Source organism: Theropithecus gelada, chromosome 14 (genome assembly GCF_003255815.1).
Source record: "Theropithecus gelada isolate Dixy chromosome 14, Tgel_1.0, whole genome shotgun sequence".
Taxonomy (NCBI): Eukaryota; Metazoa; Chordata; class Mammalia; order Primates; family Cercopithecidae; genus Theropithecus; species Theropithecus gelada.
Window position 1 is genome coordinate 11,500,091 of NC_037682.1, and position 13,475 is coordinate 11,513,565.

At 50.1% G+C, this 13,475-nt stretch overlaps 1 protein-coding gene and 1 pseudogene across 1 annotated transcript in view; one reads left to right on the forward strand and one right to left on the reverse strand.

Moving 5' to 3' along the window:
* LOC112607215 overlaps window positions 1-182 on the forward strand; it is a 4,315-nt pseudogene extending 4,133 nt beyond the window's left edge.
* TAF6L (TATA-box binding protein associated factor 6 like) overlaps window positions 1-8,680 on the reverse strand; it is a 17,119-nt gene extending 8,439 nt beyond the window's left edge. The window contains exons 1-5 of the mRNA XM_025355769.1: window positions 8,595-8,680; window positions 5,469-5,628; window positions 2,986-3,060; window positions 2,621-2,841; window positions 2,124-2,256 (exon numbers count right to left, since the gene is read on the reverse strand). Coding sequence (XP_025211554.1) covers window positions 2,124-2,256; window positions 2,621-2,841; window positions 2,986-3,060; window positions 5,469-5,615 — 576 coding nt within the window. The 5' untranslated portion in view covers window positions 5,616-5,628; window positions 8,595-8,680. The remainder of the gene's footprint in view (window positions 1-2,123; window positions 2,257-2,620; window positions 2,842-2,985; window positions 3,061-5,468; window positions 5,629-8,594) is intronic.
* Between the last annotated feature and the right edge of the window lie 4,795 nt (window positions 8,681-13,475).

Consider the following 13,475-nt stretch of genomic DNA (forward strand, 5'->3'; position numbering starts at 1 on the left):
CCACCAAAAAAAAAAAAAAAAAAAAAAAAAAGAAATCTGGCAAAAAGTAAGCTGTTCCTTGTGCCTGAGGAGATGGTGACCCTTTATTTCATCTATATTTAAACATCTGTATTCCCTGCCATAACATCCTTTGACACCTATAGCTGGAATTAAGGGTTGTCTTAGAGCTGTTATACATTTAAGAATAAACTTTTGTTTAAAAAAAAAAAAAATGGAGATATAGGCCAGGCGCGGTGGCTCATGCCTGTAATCCCAGCACTTTGGGAGGCTGAGATGGGTGGATTCCCTGAGGTTGGGAGTTCGAGACCAGCCTGATGGGAGAAACCCCATCTCTACTAAAAATACAAAATTAGCCGGGCATGGTGACACATGCCTGTAATCCCAGCTACTTGGGAGGCTGAGGCAGGAGAATCGCTTGAACCTGGTCAGGGTGGAGGTTGTGGTGAGCCGAGATCACGCCATTGCACTCTAGTCTGAGCAACAAGAGCGAAACTCCATCTCAAAAAAAAAAAAAAAAAAAATGGAGATATGATACCTTCGTGGACAGGATGACTTACTATCGTATCACTCCCCTTCAAAATTAATCTAATACATTTGATGTAATTCCAATAAAAATCTCAAAAGTGGCCGGGCGTGGTGGCTCACGCCTGTAATTCCAGCACTTTGGGAGGCCAAGGCGGGTGGATCACGAGGTCAGGAGATCGAGACCATCCTGGCTAACACAGTGAAACCCCATCTCTACTAAAAATATAAAAAATTAGCCAGGTGTGGTGGCGGGTGCCTGTAGTCCCAGCTACTTGGGAGGCTGAGGCAGAAGAATTGAACCCAGGAAGCAGAGCTTGCAGTGAGCCGAGATTGCGCCACTGCACTCCATTCTGGGTGACAGAGCAAGACTCTGTCTCAAAAAAAAAAAAAAAAAAAGGTGTTGCCACTGTGATAGTATTAAAAGGTAGGATCTTTTATTTTTTTGAGATGGAGTTTCGCTCTTCTCGCCCAGGCTGGAGTGCAGAGGCACAACCTTGGCTCACTGCAGCCTCTGCCTCCTAGGTTCAAGCAATTCTCTCGCCTCAACCTTCCGAGTAGCTGGGATTACAGGCATGTGCCACCATGCCCACCTAACTTGTATTTTTTTTTTTTTGATACAGAGTCTCGCTCTGTTGCCCAGGCTGGAGTGCAGTGGTGCGATCTCAGCTCACTGCAAGCTCCGCCTCCTGGGTTCACGCCATTCTCCTGCCTCAGCCTCCTGAGTAGCTGGGACTATAGGCGCCCACTACCACGCCCGGCTAATTTTTTTGTATTTTTAGTAGTGAGGGGGTTTCACCATGTTAGCCAGCATGGTCTCGATCTCCTGACCTCGTGATGTGCCTGCCTCAGCCTCCCAAAGTGCTGGGATTACAGGTATGAGCCACTGTGCCCGGCGCCAACACCTAATTTTTAAAGCACATAATCATTTGATAATTTCTATAGATGCTAAAAGTCATGACAAAATTCAGTATCTATTCATGTGTAAAATGCTCAGTACAACAGGAATTGAAGGTATTTCTTTGGTTTTTTTTTGTTTGTTTTTTTTTTTGAGAAAGAGTCTCGCTCTGTCGCCCAGGCTGGAGTGCAGTGGCCGGATCTCTGCTCACTGCAAGCTCCACCTCCCGGGTTTCCGCCATTCTCCTGCCTCAGCCTCCCGAGTAGCTGGGACTACAGGCGCCCGCCACCGCCCCCGGCTAATTTTTGTATTTTTAAGAGACGGGGTTTCTTCACCTTGTTAGTCAGGATGGTCTCGATCTCCTGACCTCGTGATCCGCCCATCTCGGCCTCCCAAAGTGCTGGGATTACAGGCGTGAGCCACTGCGCCCGGCCTTGAAGGTATTTCTTAATGTGGTAATATAGAATGGGCAGGAATTTATAAAATGGGGGGACATCAGTATCTGTCATACAGGACTTTCGAAAGGATAAAACATTTACATACAGAAAGTCAAGCTATCACTGAGGCTGGCCTAAGGCCAGAACTCAATACATGGCAGTGGCAGGCACACACCCTTTTGGAGATAAAGACACACAAGTACTATTTTTCTAACACAAATGGGAGTTCTTACGGCTCTGTCTGTGAGAAAGGCCGGGATGCTCACCTTCCAGCCAAGAGCATGCAGCCCCACCACGGCTCCATAGTGACAGCAGAGCGGCCGCACAGGATCTGCCAGGATCTTCTGCAGGGACAGCAGGATATGCTGATAGAGGCCACTTACAAGGTCCCCATGAGTCCTGTGGGAGCACCATTCAGTGAGTGAGGGGAATGAGGCACAGTGCCACCCAACAGGGCACAAGACAACACCAAGAGAACAGCATCTGTACAGTACACTCGGGCGTGCTGGGGTTAAGTGAAGAAGGCTGCCAGGGGTGACTGGCCTAGAACCTGAGGGCTGAAGAACCAATACCTTGGCGTATTTGTAACCCATTTTCAGAATCCCAGTGTGTCAAAGCACACCAGCTAGGATGCTCCGAGGGAAAAGGTTTCCCATCTTCTCATAGACCCTCAAAGCCAGAGGCTTTGCCCCATTTCCTTACCCCAACCCACTTGGCTCTGCAGCAATCCCACCCTTTGCTCAGGTCTATGCCCAGTGGCTACCAAAAGATGTGGCTGAGCAGGAGGGCAGCGCCATCCCGCAGAGTCCAGTGGTCATTCAGGGGGTTGATGGAGGCAGCCAGTGGCTCCAGGACACAGTAGAGGACACTGCCCACCAGACAGCGGACATAGGGCCCCAAGCACAGGTGTGGATTCCGAAACAGGCTCCGTGCCACCTGCAGCAGCCGGTGCAGTTGCTCCAGGTCATGACTTACAGATTTCACCTGTTGGGAGAAGCGGGTAGCTTAGGGGAACATGAGGGGACAGGCAGGAGCCCACCATTCTGACAGCACTTGCCACGAGCCCTACACCTGCTGGGTCATCTCTTCCTTACAAAACACTCTCCCTGTCCCAGCCTGGTCACTTACCCCACTAACCACATAAACAAAGTAAGGCAGGAGCGCCCCGATCTTGGAGTTCGTCTGCAAGTCCTGGAGTGCAACCTAAAAGGAAGGGCCCAGACTGCATTGGATCCACCAGAAAACTGTAAAACATGAATATGGTATTCTTCTGGAAGGCAGTGTATCACCTTATTCATGTTTTACAATTTTAAATGTTCGTATTCTTTCATTTAGCAATTCTATTTCTATAAATGTAACCTACAGAAACTCATTCACATATACCTGCATATGGCACGGAATACAACCTGAATGTCCAACATATTTTTAACTGAGAAAGGCAATCTATAAAACCAGATGTTTAATATAATACCACTTAGGTTTTTATGAGAGTAATCATAGTTGATACAGAGAAAAAAAGTAGGTGGAGGAACAGACATTTCAGTTTCTTTTTCTCTTTTCTTTTTTTTCTTTGAGACGGAGTCTCGCTCTGTCGCCCAGGCTGGAGTGCAGTGACTCAATCTCGGCTCACTGCCACCTCTGCCTCCTGGGTTCAAGCGATTCTCCTGCCTCAGCCTCCCAAGTAGCTGGGATTACAGGTGCTTGCCACCACGCCCAGCTAACTTTTGTAATTTTTAGTACAGACAGGGTTTCACCATGTTGACCAGGCTGGTCTCAAATTCCTGGCCTCAAGCAATCCGCCCGCCTCAGCCTCCCAAAGTGCTGGGATTACAGGCGTTAGCCACTGTGCCTGGCACTCTCTTTTTTTTTTTTTTTTTTTGAGATGGAGTCTCACTCTGTTGCCCAGGCTGGAGTGCAGTGGCACGATCTCGGCTCATTGCAACCTCCGCCTCTTGGGTTCAAGCGATTCTCCTGCGTCAGCCTCGCAAGTAGCTGGGATTACAGATGCACGCCACCAAGCCTGGCTAATTTTATGGTATTTTTAGTAGAAACGGGGTATCACCTTGTTGGCCAGGCTGGTCTCGAACTCCTGGCCTCACATGATCGGCCCACCTCGACCTCCCAAAGTGCTGGGATTACAGGCGTGAGTCACCATACCTGGCCACTTTCTTTTTCTTTCTATGTTTTCATATCATATGTACGTCTACAGTAAACATATACTAGTATTTTTTTTTTTTTCTTTGAGACAGAGTTTCATTCTACCAGCCAGGCTGGAGTGCAGCAGCGCGATCTTTCTTTTGAGACGAAGTTTTGCTCTTGTTGCCCAGGCTGGAGTGCAATGGCGTGATATCGGCTCACAGCAACCTCTGCCTCCGGGTTCAAGCAATTCTCCTGCGTCAGCCTCCTGACTAGCTGGGATTACAGGCGTCCACCACCACACCTGGCTAATATTTGTATTTTTAGAATTTTCTTTTTTAAATTTTTGTAATTTTAGAACTCCAGACTTCAGGTGATCCACCCGAGTGGCGCGATCTTGACCCACTGCAACCTCTGCCTCCTGGGTTCCAGCAATTTTCCTGCCTCAGCCTCCCAAGTAGCTGGGATTACAGGCACCCACCACCATGCCTGACTAATTTTGTATTATTAGTGAAGATGGGGTTTCACCACGTTGGCCAGTCTGGTCTCGAACTCCTGACCTCAAGTGATCCACCCACCTCTGCCTCCCAAAGTGCTGGGAGGCCAAGGAAGGATTGCTTGAGGGCAGGAGTTTCACCAGCCTGGGCAACACAGTGAGACCCTGTCGCTAAAAAAAAAAAAAAAAAAGAGGCCGGGCGCGGTGGCTCAAGCCTGTAATCCCAGCACTTTGGGAGGCCGAGACGGGCGGATCACGAGGTCAGGAGATCGAGACCATCCTGGTTAATATGGTGAAACCCCGTCTCTACTAAAAAGTACAAAAAAAAAAACTAGCCGGCCGGGCGCGGTGGCTCAAGCCTGTAATCCCAGCACTTTGGGAGGCCGAGACGGGCGGATCACGAGGTCAGGAGATCGAGACCATCCTGGCTAACACGGTGAAACCCCGTCTCTACTAAAAAAATACAAAAAACTAGCCGGGCGCCGTGACGGGCGCCTGTAGTCCCAGCTACTCCGGAGGCTGAGGCAGGAGAATGGCCTAAACCCGGGAGGCGGAGCTTGCAGTGAGCTGAGATCCGGCCACTGCACTCCAGCCTGGGCGACAGAGCCAGACTCCATCTCAAAAAAAAAAAAAAAAAAAAAAAAAAAAAAAGCCTAGATTCCGTCTCTGTTCTTGTACAAAAACACCCCCCAGGTGTCACATCTGTCAACACCTCAGTTTCTCACATGTAGAATGTGAGTATGTACCCGCTCTGCCTGCCCAGCGGGGCTGTTGTGAGGAGCACATGGGAAGACGCCTGGCAAGCGTTTTGTCTGCTGGAGGCCCAGACAGCTACAAGTAGAGCTCTGTAAAGGCGTGGACCGTCTCTGTTGTATGGAGCAGGCACCCAGTGTACACTTGAGTAAATCAATGAGGGTAGAGGTTGGTAAAAAGGCAGGAACAAGGACAGTTGGAGGTATCGGGGGTGAGGGGAGTGTACCTGCGTGGCCTCTCTCAGACGATAGCACACGTCCTCTGCGAGCAGTGCCGCCACCTCATCGCTCAGCTCCAGGCCCGTGCTCTCCGCCATAAGCCGGACAGACTCCCGAGGGATCTCCACAAACCGCCGCTCCTCTCGCTCCGACATGGCCCCAGTGGAGCTGGGAGTGGAGAAGGAAGATTGGAAAAGCTGCCCCAGTCTCCTGAAGAGCCCAGGAGTGTGACCCAAGACTCTCCACACCAGCCTTGCTGCTCGTGCTCTGCAGTTTCTGAACAAGGAGCTCTGAGTACCCAGACGAGGAAACTGAGGCTCAGAGAAGGAAACAGACTGGCCAGTGGGACAAGAACAGTGAAGCTAGAGAAAGTCCAGGCGTTGGGGTTCACAGAACTAGGTCCCATTCCTGCCCTGTCACTTTCTATGTGAATTTGGCCAAGGTCTTCATCAGTCTGAGCCCTTGTGTCCTGAATTGTAAAATAGGCACGATAATCCCTGCCCTCTGCAGTTCACAGGGTTGCTATGAAAATGAGACGATTGATATGGTTTGGCTGTGTCTCCACACCAATCTCACCTTGAATTGTAATAATCCCCACGTGTCAAGGGCAGGACCAGGTGGAGATCACTGAATCAAGGGGCCAGTTCCCCCCATGCTCTTCTCCTGACAGTGAGTGAGTTCTCAAAAGATCTAATGGTTTCCCCCTTTTGCTCGATACTTCTCCTTGCCGCAGCCACGTGAAGAAAGACATGTTTGCTTCCCCTTCCACCACGATTGTAAGTTTCCTGAGGCCTCCCTAGCACTGTGAGTCAATTAAACCTCTTTCCTTTATACACTACCCAGTCTTTTTTTTTTTTTTTTTTTTTTGAGTCTCGCTGTGTCGCCCAGGCTGGGGTACAGTGGCACCATCTCGGCTCACTGCAACCTCTGCCTCAAAGATTCAAGCAATTCTCTGCCTCAGCCTCCCGAGTAGCTGGGATTACAGGTGCCCGCCACCACACCCGGCCAGCTAATTTTTGTTATTTATTATTATTATTTTTGAGACAGAGTTTCGTTCTTGTTGCTCCCAACTCTCCTGCCTCAGCCTCCCAAGTAGCTGGGATTATAGGCACGTGCTACCAGGCCCATCTAATTTTTGTATTTTTAGTAGAGACAGGGTTTCGCCATGTTGGCCAGGCTGGATAGTAGCTGGGCTTTCTGCCTATGTGTTTGGTCTTCCCCAGTTTGGCTGCAAGGCCTAAATGCAGGAACCTGTATTTTCACAGGATACGGCACAATAAGAACCCGACAAAAACAGTAGCTGATGACTCACTCCAACAACGCACACCACAATGAGAAGGTAGACTCACATGCGCCACAGTGAGGCATCAACACCTCAGACAGGAAGGCCCAGATCCACGATGACCCACCCAGGCACTGCCCCCACTACTCCTCTGGCAGGGATCAATGGGTCACCAGTGACGTCCAGGTCCCTACATCCAAGGGCAGCTATGTGGCTTCTGCGCAGCACTCTTCCCAATGGCTCCCCATTGTCTTTGAAATAAAGAACAAATTTGAACAACGGCTCTGGAAGCTCTGCATGTGCTGCCTACTTCTGCAACACCTCTTACCTCTTACTTTCTTGTGTTCTGCATTCCCACCTGTGGCCTCCTTTCATTTCCTCAAATACACCTATTTTCGGACCTTTGAACGCTGTTTTCTCCACTTGAAACTCTCTCCTCCCTGTCCTCCACCCCTAATCCCTTTGTCTAGTGAACTGCTACTCACTCCTTCAGATTTCAGTTCAAATGTCACCTCCTCAGGGATGTCTTCCTAGATCCCCCAATGTCCTTGCACTCTGCCTTCAAACCAGTTATAAGAATTTGTAGCCGGGCCCGGTGGCTCACGCCTCTAATCCCAGAACTTTCGGAGGCCAAGGTGGGCCTGCGACACCACGCCCGGCTAATTTTTGTATTTTTAGTAGAGACAGAGTTTCGTCATGGTAGCCAAGCTGGTCCGGAACTCCTGACTTCAGGTGATCCGCCCACCTCGGCCTCTAAAGTGCCGGGATTACAGGCGTGAGAAGACCGAGCCTGGCCCGACGAGCTTTTTTTTTTTTTTTTTTGGAGACGGAGTCTCGCTCTGTCACCCAGGCTGGAGTGCAGTGTGGTGTGATCTCGGCTCACTACAACCTCCGCCTGCCTGGTTCAAGCAATTCTCCTGCCTCAGCCTCCCCAGTAGCTGGGACTACAGGCGTACGCCGCCACGCCGGGCTAATTTTTTGTATTTTAGTAGAGACAGGGTTTCACCATGTTGCCCAGGCTGGCCTTGAATTCCTGAGCTCAGGCACTCCGCCGGCCTCGGCCTCCCAAAGTGCTAGGATTACAGGCGTGAGCCACCGCGCCGGGCCACGAATAGCACTGTACTATGCCTGAGACATAGCTAAGTGCTTTATATGATTACTTCACTATATCCTCAATAATATGATATTATTATGTATTTCGTCTATTTCACAAGCAAGGAAATCAAAACTCAGAGGTTAAATGTTCCACTACCTCTCCAAGATCACGAAGTAAGCACTGAGTAAGTAGGTGGGGGAGCGGGGACTCAAACCCTTGCTCCTAATCATTACTCTATGCCGCTTCAGGAGCCGCCAGCTGTGTGGGGAACAAGGCCTGAATCCCAGCCCAAAGACATGGGTTGGGGACCCACCCCTCGGTGACCCGAGACCCGCCAATAGATCACTGTGAAGCTGCAGTTTCCCTATCTGTAAAATGGGAGTATTTAGTCCACCCGCGCGAAAGGCGCAGACGAAGTTTCCTATTATATGCCAGTACACGAAGTCTAGACTGTGACCAAAGTCTCCCGCTCTGCAGCCACCTCTCCTCCGCATCCTCAGCCACTAGTCAAGCTGGCGAAGAGGCGTGGACACTGACCTCCGCGGGCCGGGCCTCGGCGACGCGCATCCTCCCACCCGGCCTCGCCCAGCCCAGATCGGGGGTGGGGGGTGCGGGGGGAGGAGGTCAGGGGTCACTGAACTTGGGTCACGTGGTCCGCCAAGGGGGCGGGCCCCCGCGGAGCGGGCTCCAAGGCCGGTGAGTAAGCGGTCGGCGGCGGGAATGGGGAGTCCTTGGACCAGAGCAGGGCCTGCTCACCTGAAGACCCCGGCGTGGCGAAGGCTGCTACGGAGACGACGGCGGCGGGGGCGGTGGCAGCGGCGCCCACTCACCAGCTCACTAATTCCCTCTCTGGGGGCCCCGGCCCCGCCCTCCACAAGTACAGCCAATCGGCGGGCGCCTTGGAAAGTTTCCGGCCCTCTAGGAGGTTTCCTGGCTCCTGATTGGCTAGTGTGAACAGCCTGTAGAGACCGGCGGTCACGAGACGCTGAAGAGTCGCGCTTCTTAAAGCAACCTCTCTTGCTACGTTTGCGAGTAGGTGTGTATTATGTTTTGACACACGTTTAATAAGCATATTTCATTTTTTTACTCATCCCAGTAGTCACGAGGAAATAAACAATCTCAAGGACAGCGTCTTCATTTTCTTTGTCTTGTTTGCTCTCGAGTTTCTGAGCACCTGCATTTTCGCGGCTGAAGCAAAGCTTTAGATTTTGATGTCTGGCTTAGTTTTCCTGCCCAGTCTACCTCCCCAGCATCACATACCACTTCCCCTTCCTGAAGGGATAGATGGGGCTCTCGGTAGGTGCTCTCTGCAAGCAGAGGGGACTTCTGTTAAAGTTTTGTGTTTTTTTTTTTAAATCAGTGTTGACCAGGTTGGCCTCGAACGTGTAGCCTCGCCTCCCCGCGTGCCAGGGCAACCGGCCTGAGCCAGCGCGGCTCCCAGCAGAGGGGACTTCTGACCGAGCCGAACATCCCGTGCAAGCTCCGGACTCCAGGGTTCTGCTCTTTCTGCGCCTACTTCGCATTCTGCCCAAGCCTGTGAACCAAATACAAGCCCTGGCCTGCCTTGCCTTGCATGACCGTTGGACACGCACTCTGACAGCTCTTTCTCCAACTCCCACTGCGATAGCAGCTACTTGGGCAGTTCTCAATAGATAAGCAGTGGGCTTAGTGAGTAAAGGATGGTATTTGGAGTCAGACTGAGCTGGGTTAAAATTCTGACACTGCCTTTGGGCAAATTACCTAATATGGGGTAATAATTCGCACTTCACACAGTTGTTGTAAATTAATGTCTGAGAGTCTCTGGCAGAGTTGGAGGTTAAACTTTCTTTCCTGGCCGGGCACGGTGGCTCACGCCTGTAATCCCAACACTTTGGGAGTCCGAGGCGGGCGGATCACCTGAGGTCGGGAGTTCGAGACCAGCCTGATAAACATGGAGAAAAACCATCTCTACTAAAAATACAAAATTAGCTGGATGTGGTGGCACACGCCTGTAATCCCAGCTACTCGGGAGGCTGAGGCAGGAGAGTCGCTTGAACCCAAGAGGCGGAGGTTGTGGTGAGCCCAGATCACACTACTGCACTCCAGCCTGGGCAACAAGAGTAAAACTCAGTCTCAAAAAAAAAAAAAAAAGAAAAAGAGAAACTTCCTTTCCCTCATACGTCACAAGGCATACAGTAAATTCCTTTAGGTTCACCCAAGATGGGGTAGTTCGCACTGGGTGAACTACGGGAGCATAAGGGAGCACGAATGTACACATTCTCTCTCTTCCCCCCTCTCAGGGCTAGATGGTGCTGCCGCTGGAAAAAATCCTCTGGGAACAGAGCTGGCAAAGCCAGATGGATGCGACTGTGGTTGTCATGGCAACCCCACCAAAGGAGAATGTGACCCTGCTGAGTCTCTTACAGTTATATTCAGAAACAAATTAGAAGTGGTTTCAAGTGTCTGCCCACCTGTGCGTTAAGAGAAAAAGGGGCCTGTCCTCTAAGGTCTGAGTGAGCCTGAAGTCAGCTTAGCCAGACCTGGACAGCTGGCAGACCTCCTTGCTTAGGTTTACTGTTCTGGACAGCCATCAGCAACCTTGGAGACACTAAAAGATGGGAGGGAGGCCGGGACTGCCAGGGACCTGTTAGATGTAGTGAACCTGTATCCACCCTGTCTGGAGCTCATTTGCTCCCAATCCGAGTGGAGGCAGGGACCAGGGAAGGCAGTAGTGAGACCTCCATGACCACAGATGGGAGAAAGGTGGCTCGCTCTACACACCCAGCGCCTGGCAAGAACTATGATGGCTTTGTTGTGACTGACACTTTTTTTTTCCCTTTTTTTGAGACAGAGTAGCACCCTGTCGCCCAGGCTGGAGTGCAGTGGCACCATCTTGGCTCACTGCAACCTCCACCTCCCAGGTTCAAATGATTCTCCGGCCTCAGCCCCACCAAGTAACTGGGATTACAGGCACTCGCCACCACACTCAGCTAATTTTTTTTATTTTTAGAAGAGACAGGGTTTCACCATGTTGGCCAGGCTGGTCTTGAACTCCTGGCCTTGTGATCCACCCACCTCTGCCTCCCAAGTGCTGGGATTACAGGCGTGAGCCACCATACCTGGCCAGAGTCAGACTGTTTTTATTCATTTATTTTTATTTATTTTTTGAAATTGAGTCTCACTCTGTCACCCAGGTTGGAGTGCAGTGGCGTGATCTTGGCTCACTGCAAACCCTGCCCTCCAGTTTGAAGTGATTCTTTTGCCTCAGCCTCCGGATTAGCTGGGATTACGGGTGTCCGACACCATGCCTGGCTAAGTGTTGTAACTTTTGTATTTTTAGTAGAGATGGGGTTTCGCCATGTTGGCCAGGCTGGTCTTGAACTCCTGACCTTGTGATCCGCCCACATCAGCCTCTCAAAGTGCTGGGATTACAGGCATGAGGCACCATGCCCAGCCTTTTTTTTTTTTTTTTTTTTTTTTTTGAGACAGAGTCCTTGCTCTGTTGCCGCGGCTAGAATGCAGTGGAGGAATCTCAGCTTACTGCTACCTCCACCTCCGTGGTTCAAGCGATTCTTGTGCCTCAGCCTCCTGAGTTGCTGGGATTACAGGCACGCACCACCACACCTGGTTAATTTTCGTATTTTTAGTAGAGACTGGGTTTTGCCGTGTTGGCTAGGCTGTTCTCAAACTCCTGACCTCAAGTGATCCACCCACCTCAGCCTCTCAAAGTGCTGGGATTACAGGCATGAGCTACCACACCAGGCCCAGACTAGTCTTAAAAAATCACGGCTCACTAGCTGTGTGACCTTAGGCATATTAGTTCACCTGTCTGACCTGTCTCATCAACTATAAAGCGGGATAATGAAATCTACTCCATGGAACTGTTGTGAAGATTCAGAAATGTGTGTAAAGGATTTAGCATGTTGCCAGGCACATGGTACCCTATTACCCTGTGACCTCTTTAGGAGGCTATAACTTTCAGACCCCCTTACTACCAACCTTCAAAGCTCAGAAGAGTTCTGGAAACCATCTCCAGGGCATCCCACTTGTTCCCTTCCTCCACAGGTGACAGCCTTTTTCTTTTTCTTTTTTCTTATTAGTGCCAGCCTTTTCGATGCCACACCCTACATCCTCACCGGCACCCACATGCTTAGGATCCATGAGCTGCTTCTTTGTCCATCAGTTTCTTCCTTTCAGGCTTGGTGTTATTCCCCTATTTGAGAACTTGGGAAGAACTCCAGGACTCCAGTGATCCTCCCACCTCAGCCTCCTAAGTACCTGAGACTACAGATACACACCACCGCACTGGCTTTGGGATGCATTATATAATAATTATGATAATTAAAAGTTGAGGCCGGGTGCGGTGGCTCACGCCTGTAATCCCAGCACTTTGGGAGGCCGAGGCGGGCGGATCACGAAGTCAGGATATCGAGACCATCCTGGCTAACACGGTGAAACCCCGTCTCTACTAAAAATACAAAAAATCAGCCGGGCGTGGTGGCGGGCACCTGTAGTCCCAGCTACTCGGGAGGCTGAGGCAGGAGAATGGCGTGAAGCCAGGAGGTGGAGCTTGCAGTGAGCCGAGATCGCGCCACTGCGCTCCAGCCTGGGCTAGAGTGAGACTCCGTCTCAAAAAAAAAAAACCAAAAAGAAAAAAAAAAAAGTTGAGTGCCCATCATGGACCAGGCTCTATGCCAGCCACTTTAACATATCATGTCTGATATAGCAGCCTCCAAAGAGGGTTTTCTGCCCATTTTATAATAAGGAAACAGAAGGTCATCCAGCTAAGACTTTTTTGGTTTTGGTTTTTTTTGAGATGGAGTCTCGCTGTCGCCCAGGCTGGAGTGGAGTGGAGGGATCTCAGCTCACTGCAACCTCCCCCTCCCGGGTTCAAGCAATTTTCCTGTCTCATCATCCTCCCGAGTCCAGCTAAGACTTAAACCGGCTCTGTATCAATCCGAATACCATGCTTTCTTGTTTTCTGCTAGAGCTCTGCTTCCCAAGGTAGTCAAAGAAAGTTAAAGAAAAAAAAAAAAAGCACATAACTGAAATGAAATTTCACAGATTAGTAGATAGGAAATGGACAAGCTGGGAAAGGGCATTCCAAGGTAGACAAATAGTATTGCCGAGGTATAGTGTCAGGGAAAATTGGCATGTTTGTTTAATCCTGTAGGTATTTCATACATTTTTGTACCCTAACTAGATTCTGAGCCCTTTTACATCTTCAGTTCAGTGTAGTATAGTGATACACTGTTGTTTATATACCCATCTTAGGAAGGGCTGTGTTGAGATCCTATAGCCTGTGTCATTACTAGCCTCTTGTTCATCTCTCCCTGTCTGCTGTCTCCTCTCCCTTCTTTCCCAGTTATGCTCTTGGTTACTTTTAAGGGCAGGAGAAGAGCAAACACTCTGGAACTATATCAGTACTCAGAATGCCGCTAATGATGGTATCATTTGCTGGAAGCCAAAGACCCAACATCAGAGCCTTGACTTCAATGAGGTCACCTTTAAACCTGGACAAATGGGTTAGTCAGCTCCCCTGGGTGGCTGAGGATAGCAGACGCATCAGTATAAGAAAGAGGGGCTAGTAAGCAGCCAACTCCACAGCCTCCTTAAAGAGTTATTGTTACTGCTTAAAAAAAAAAAAAAAGATAACAC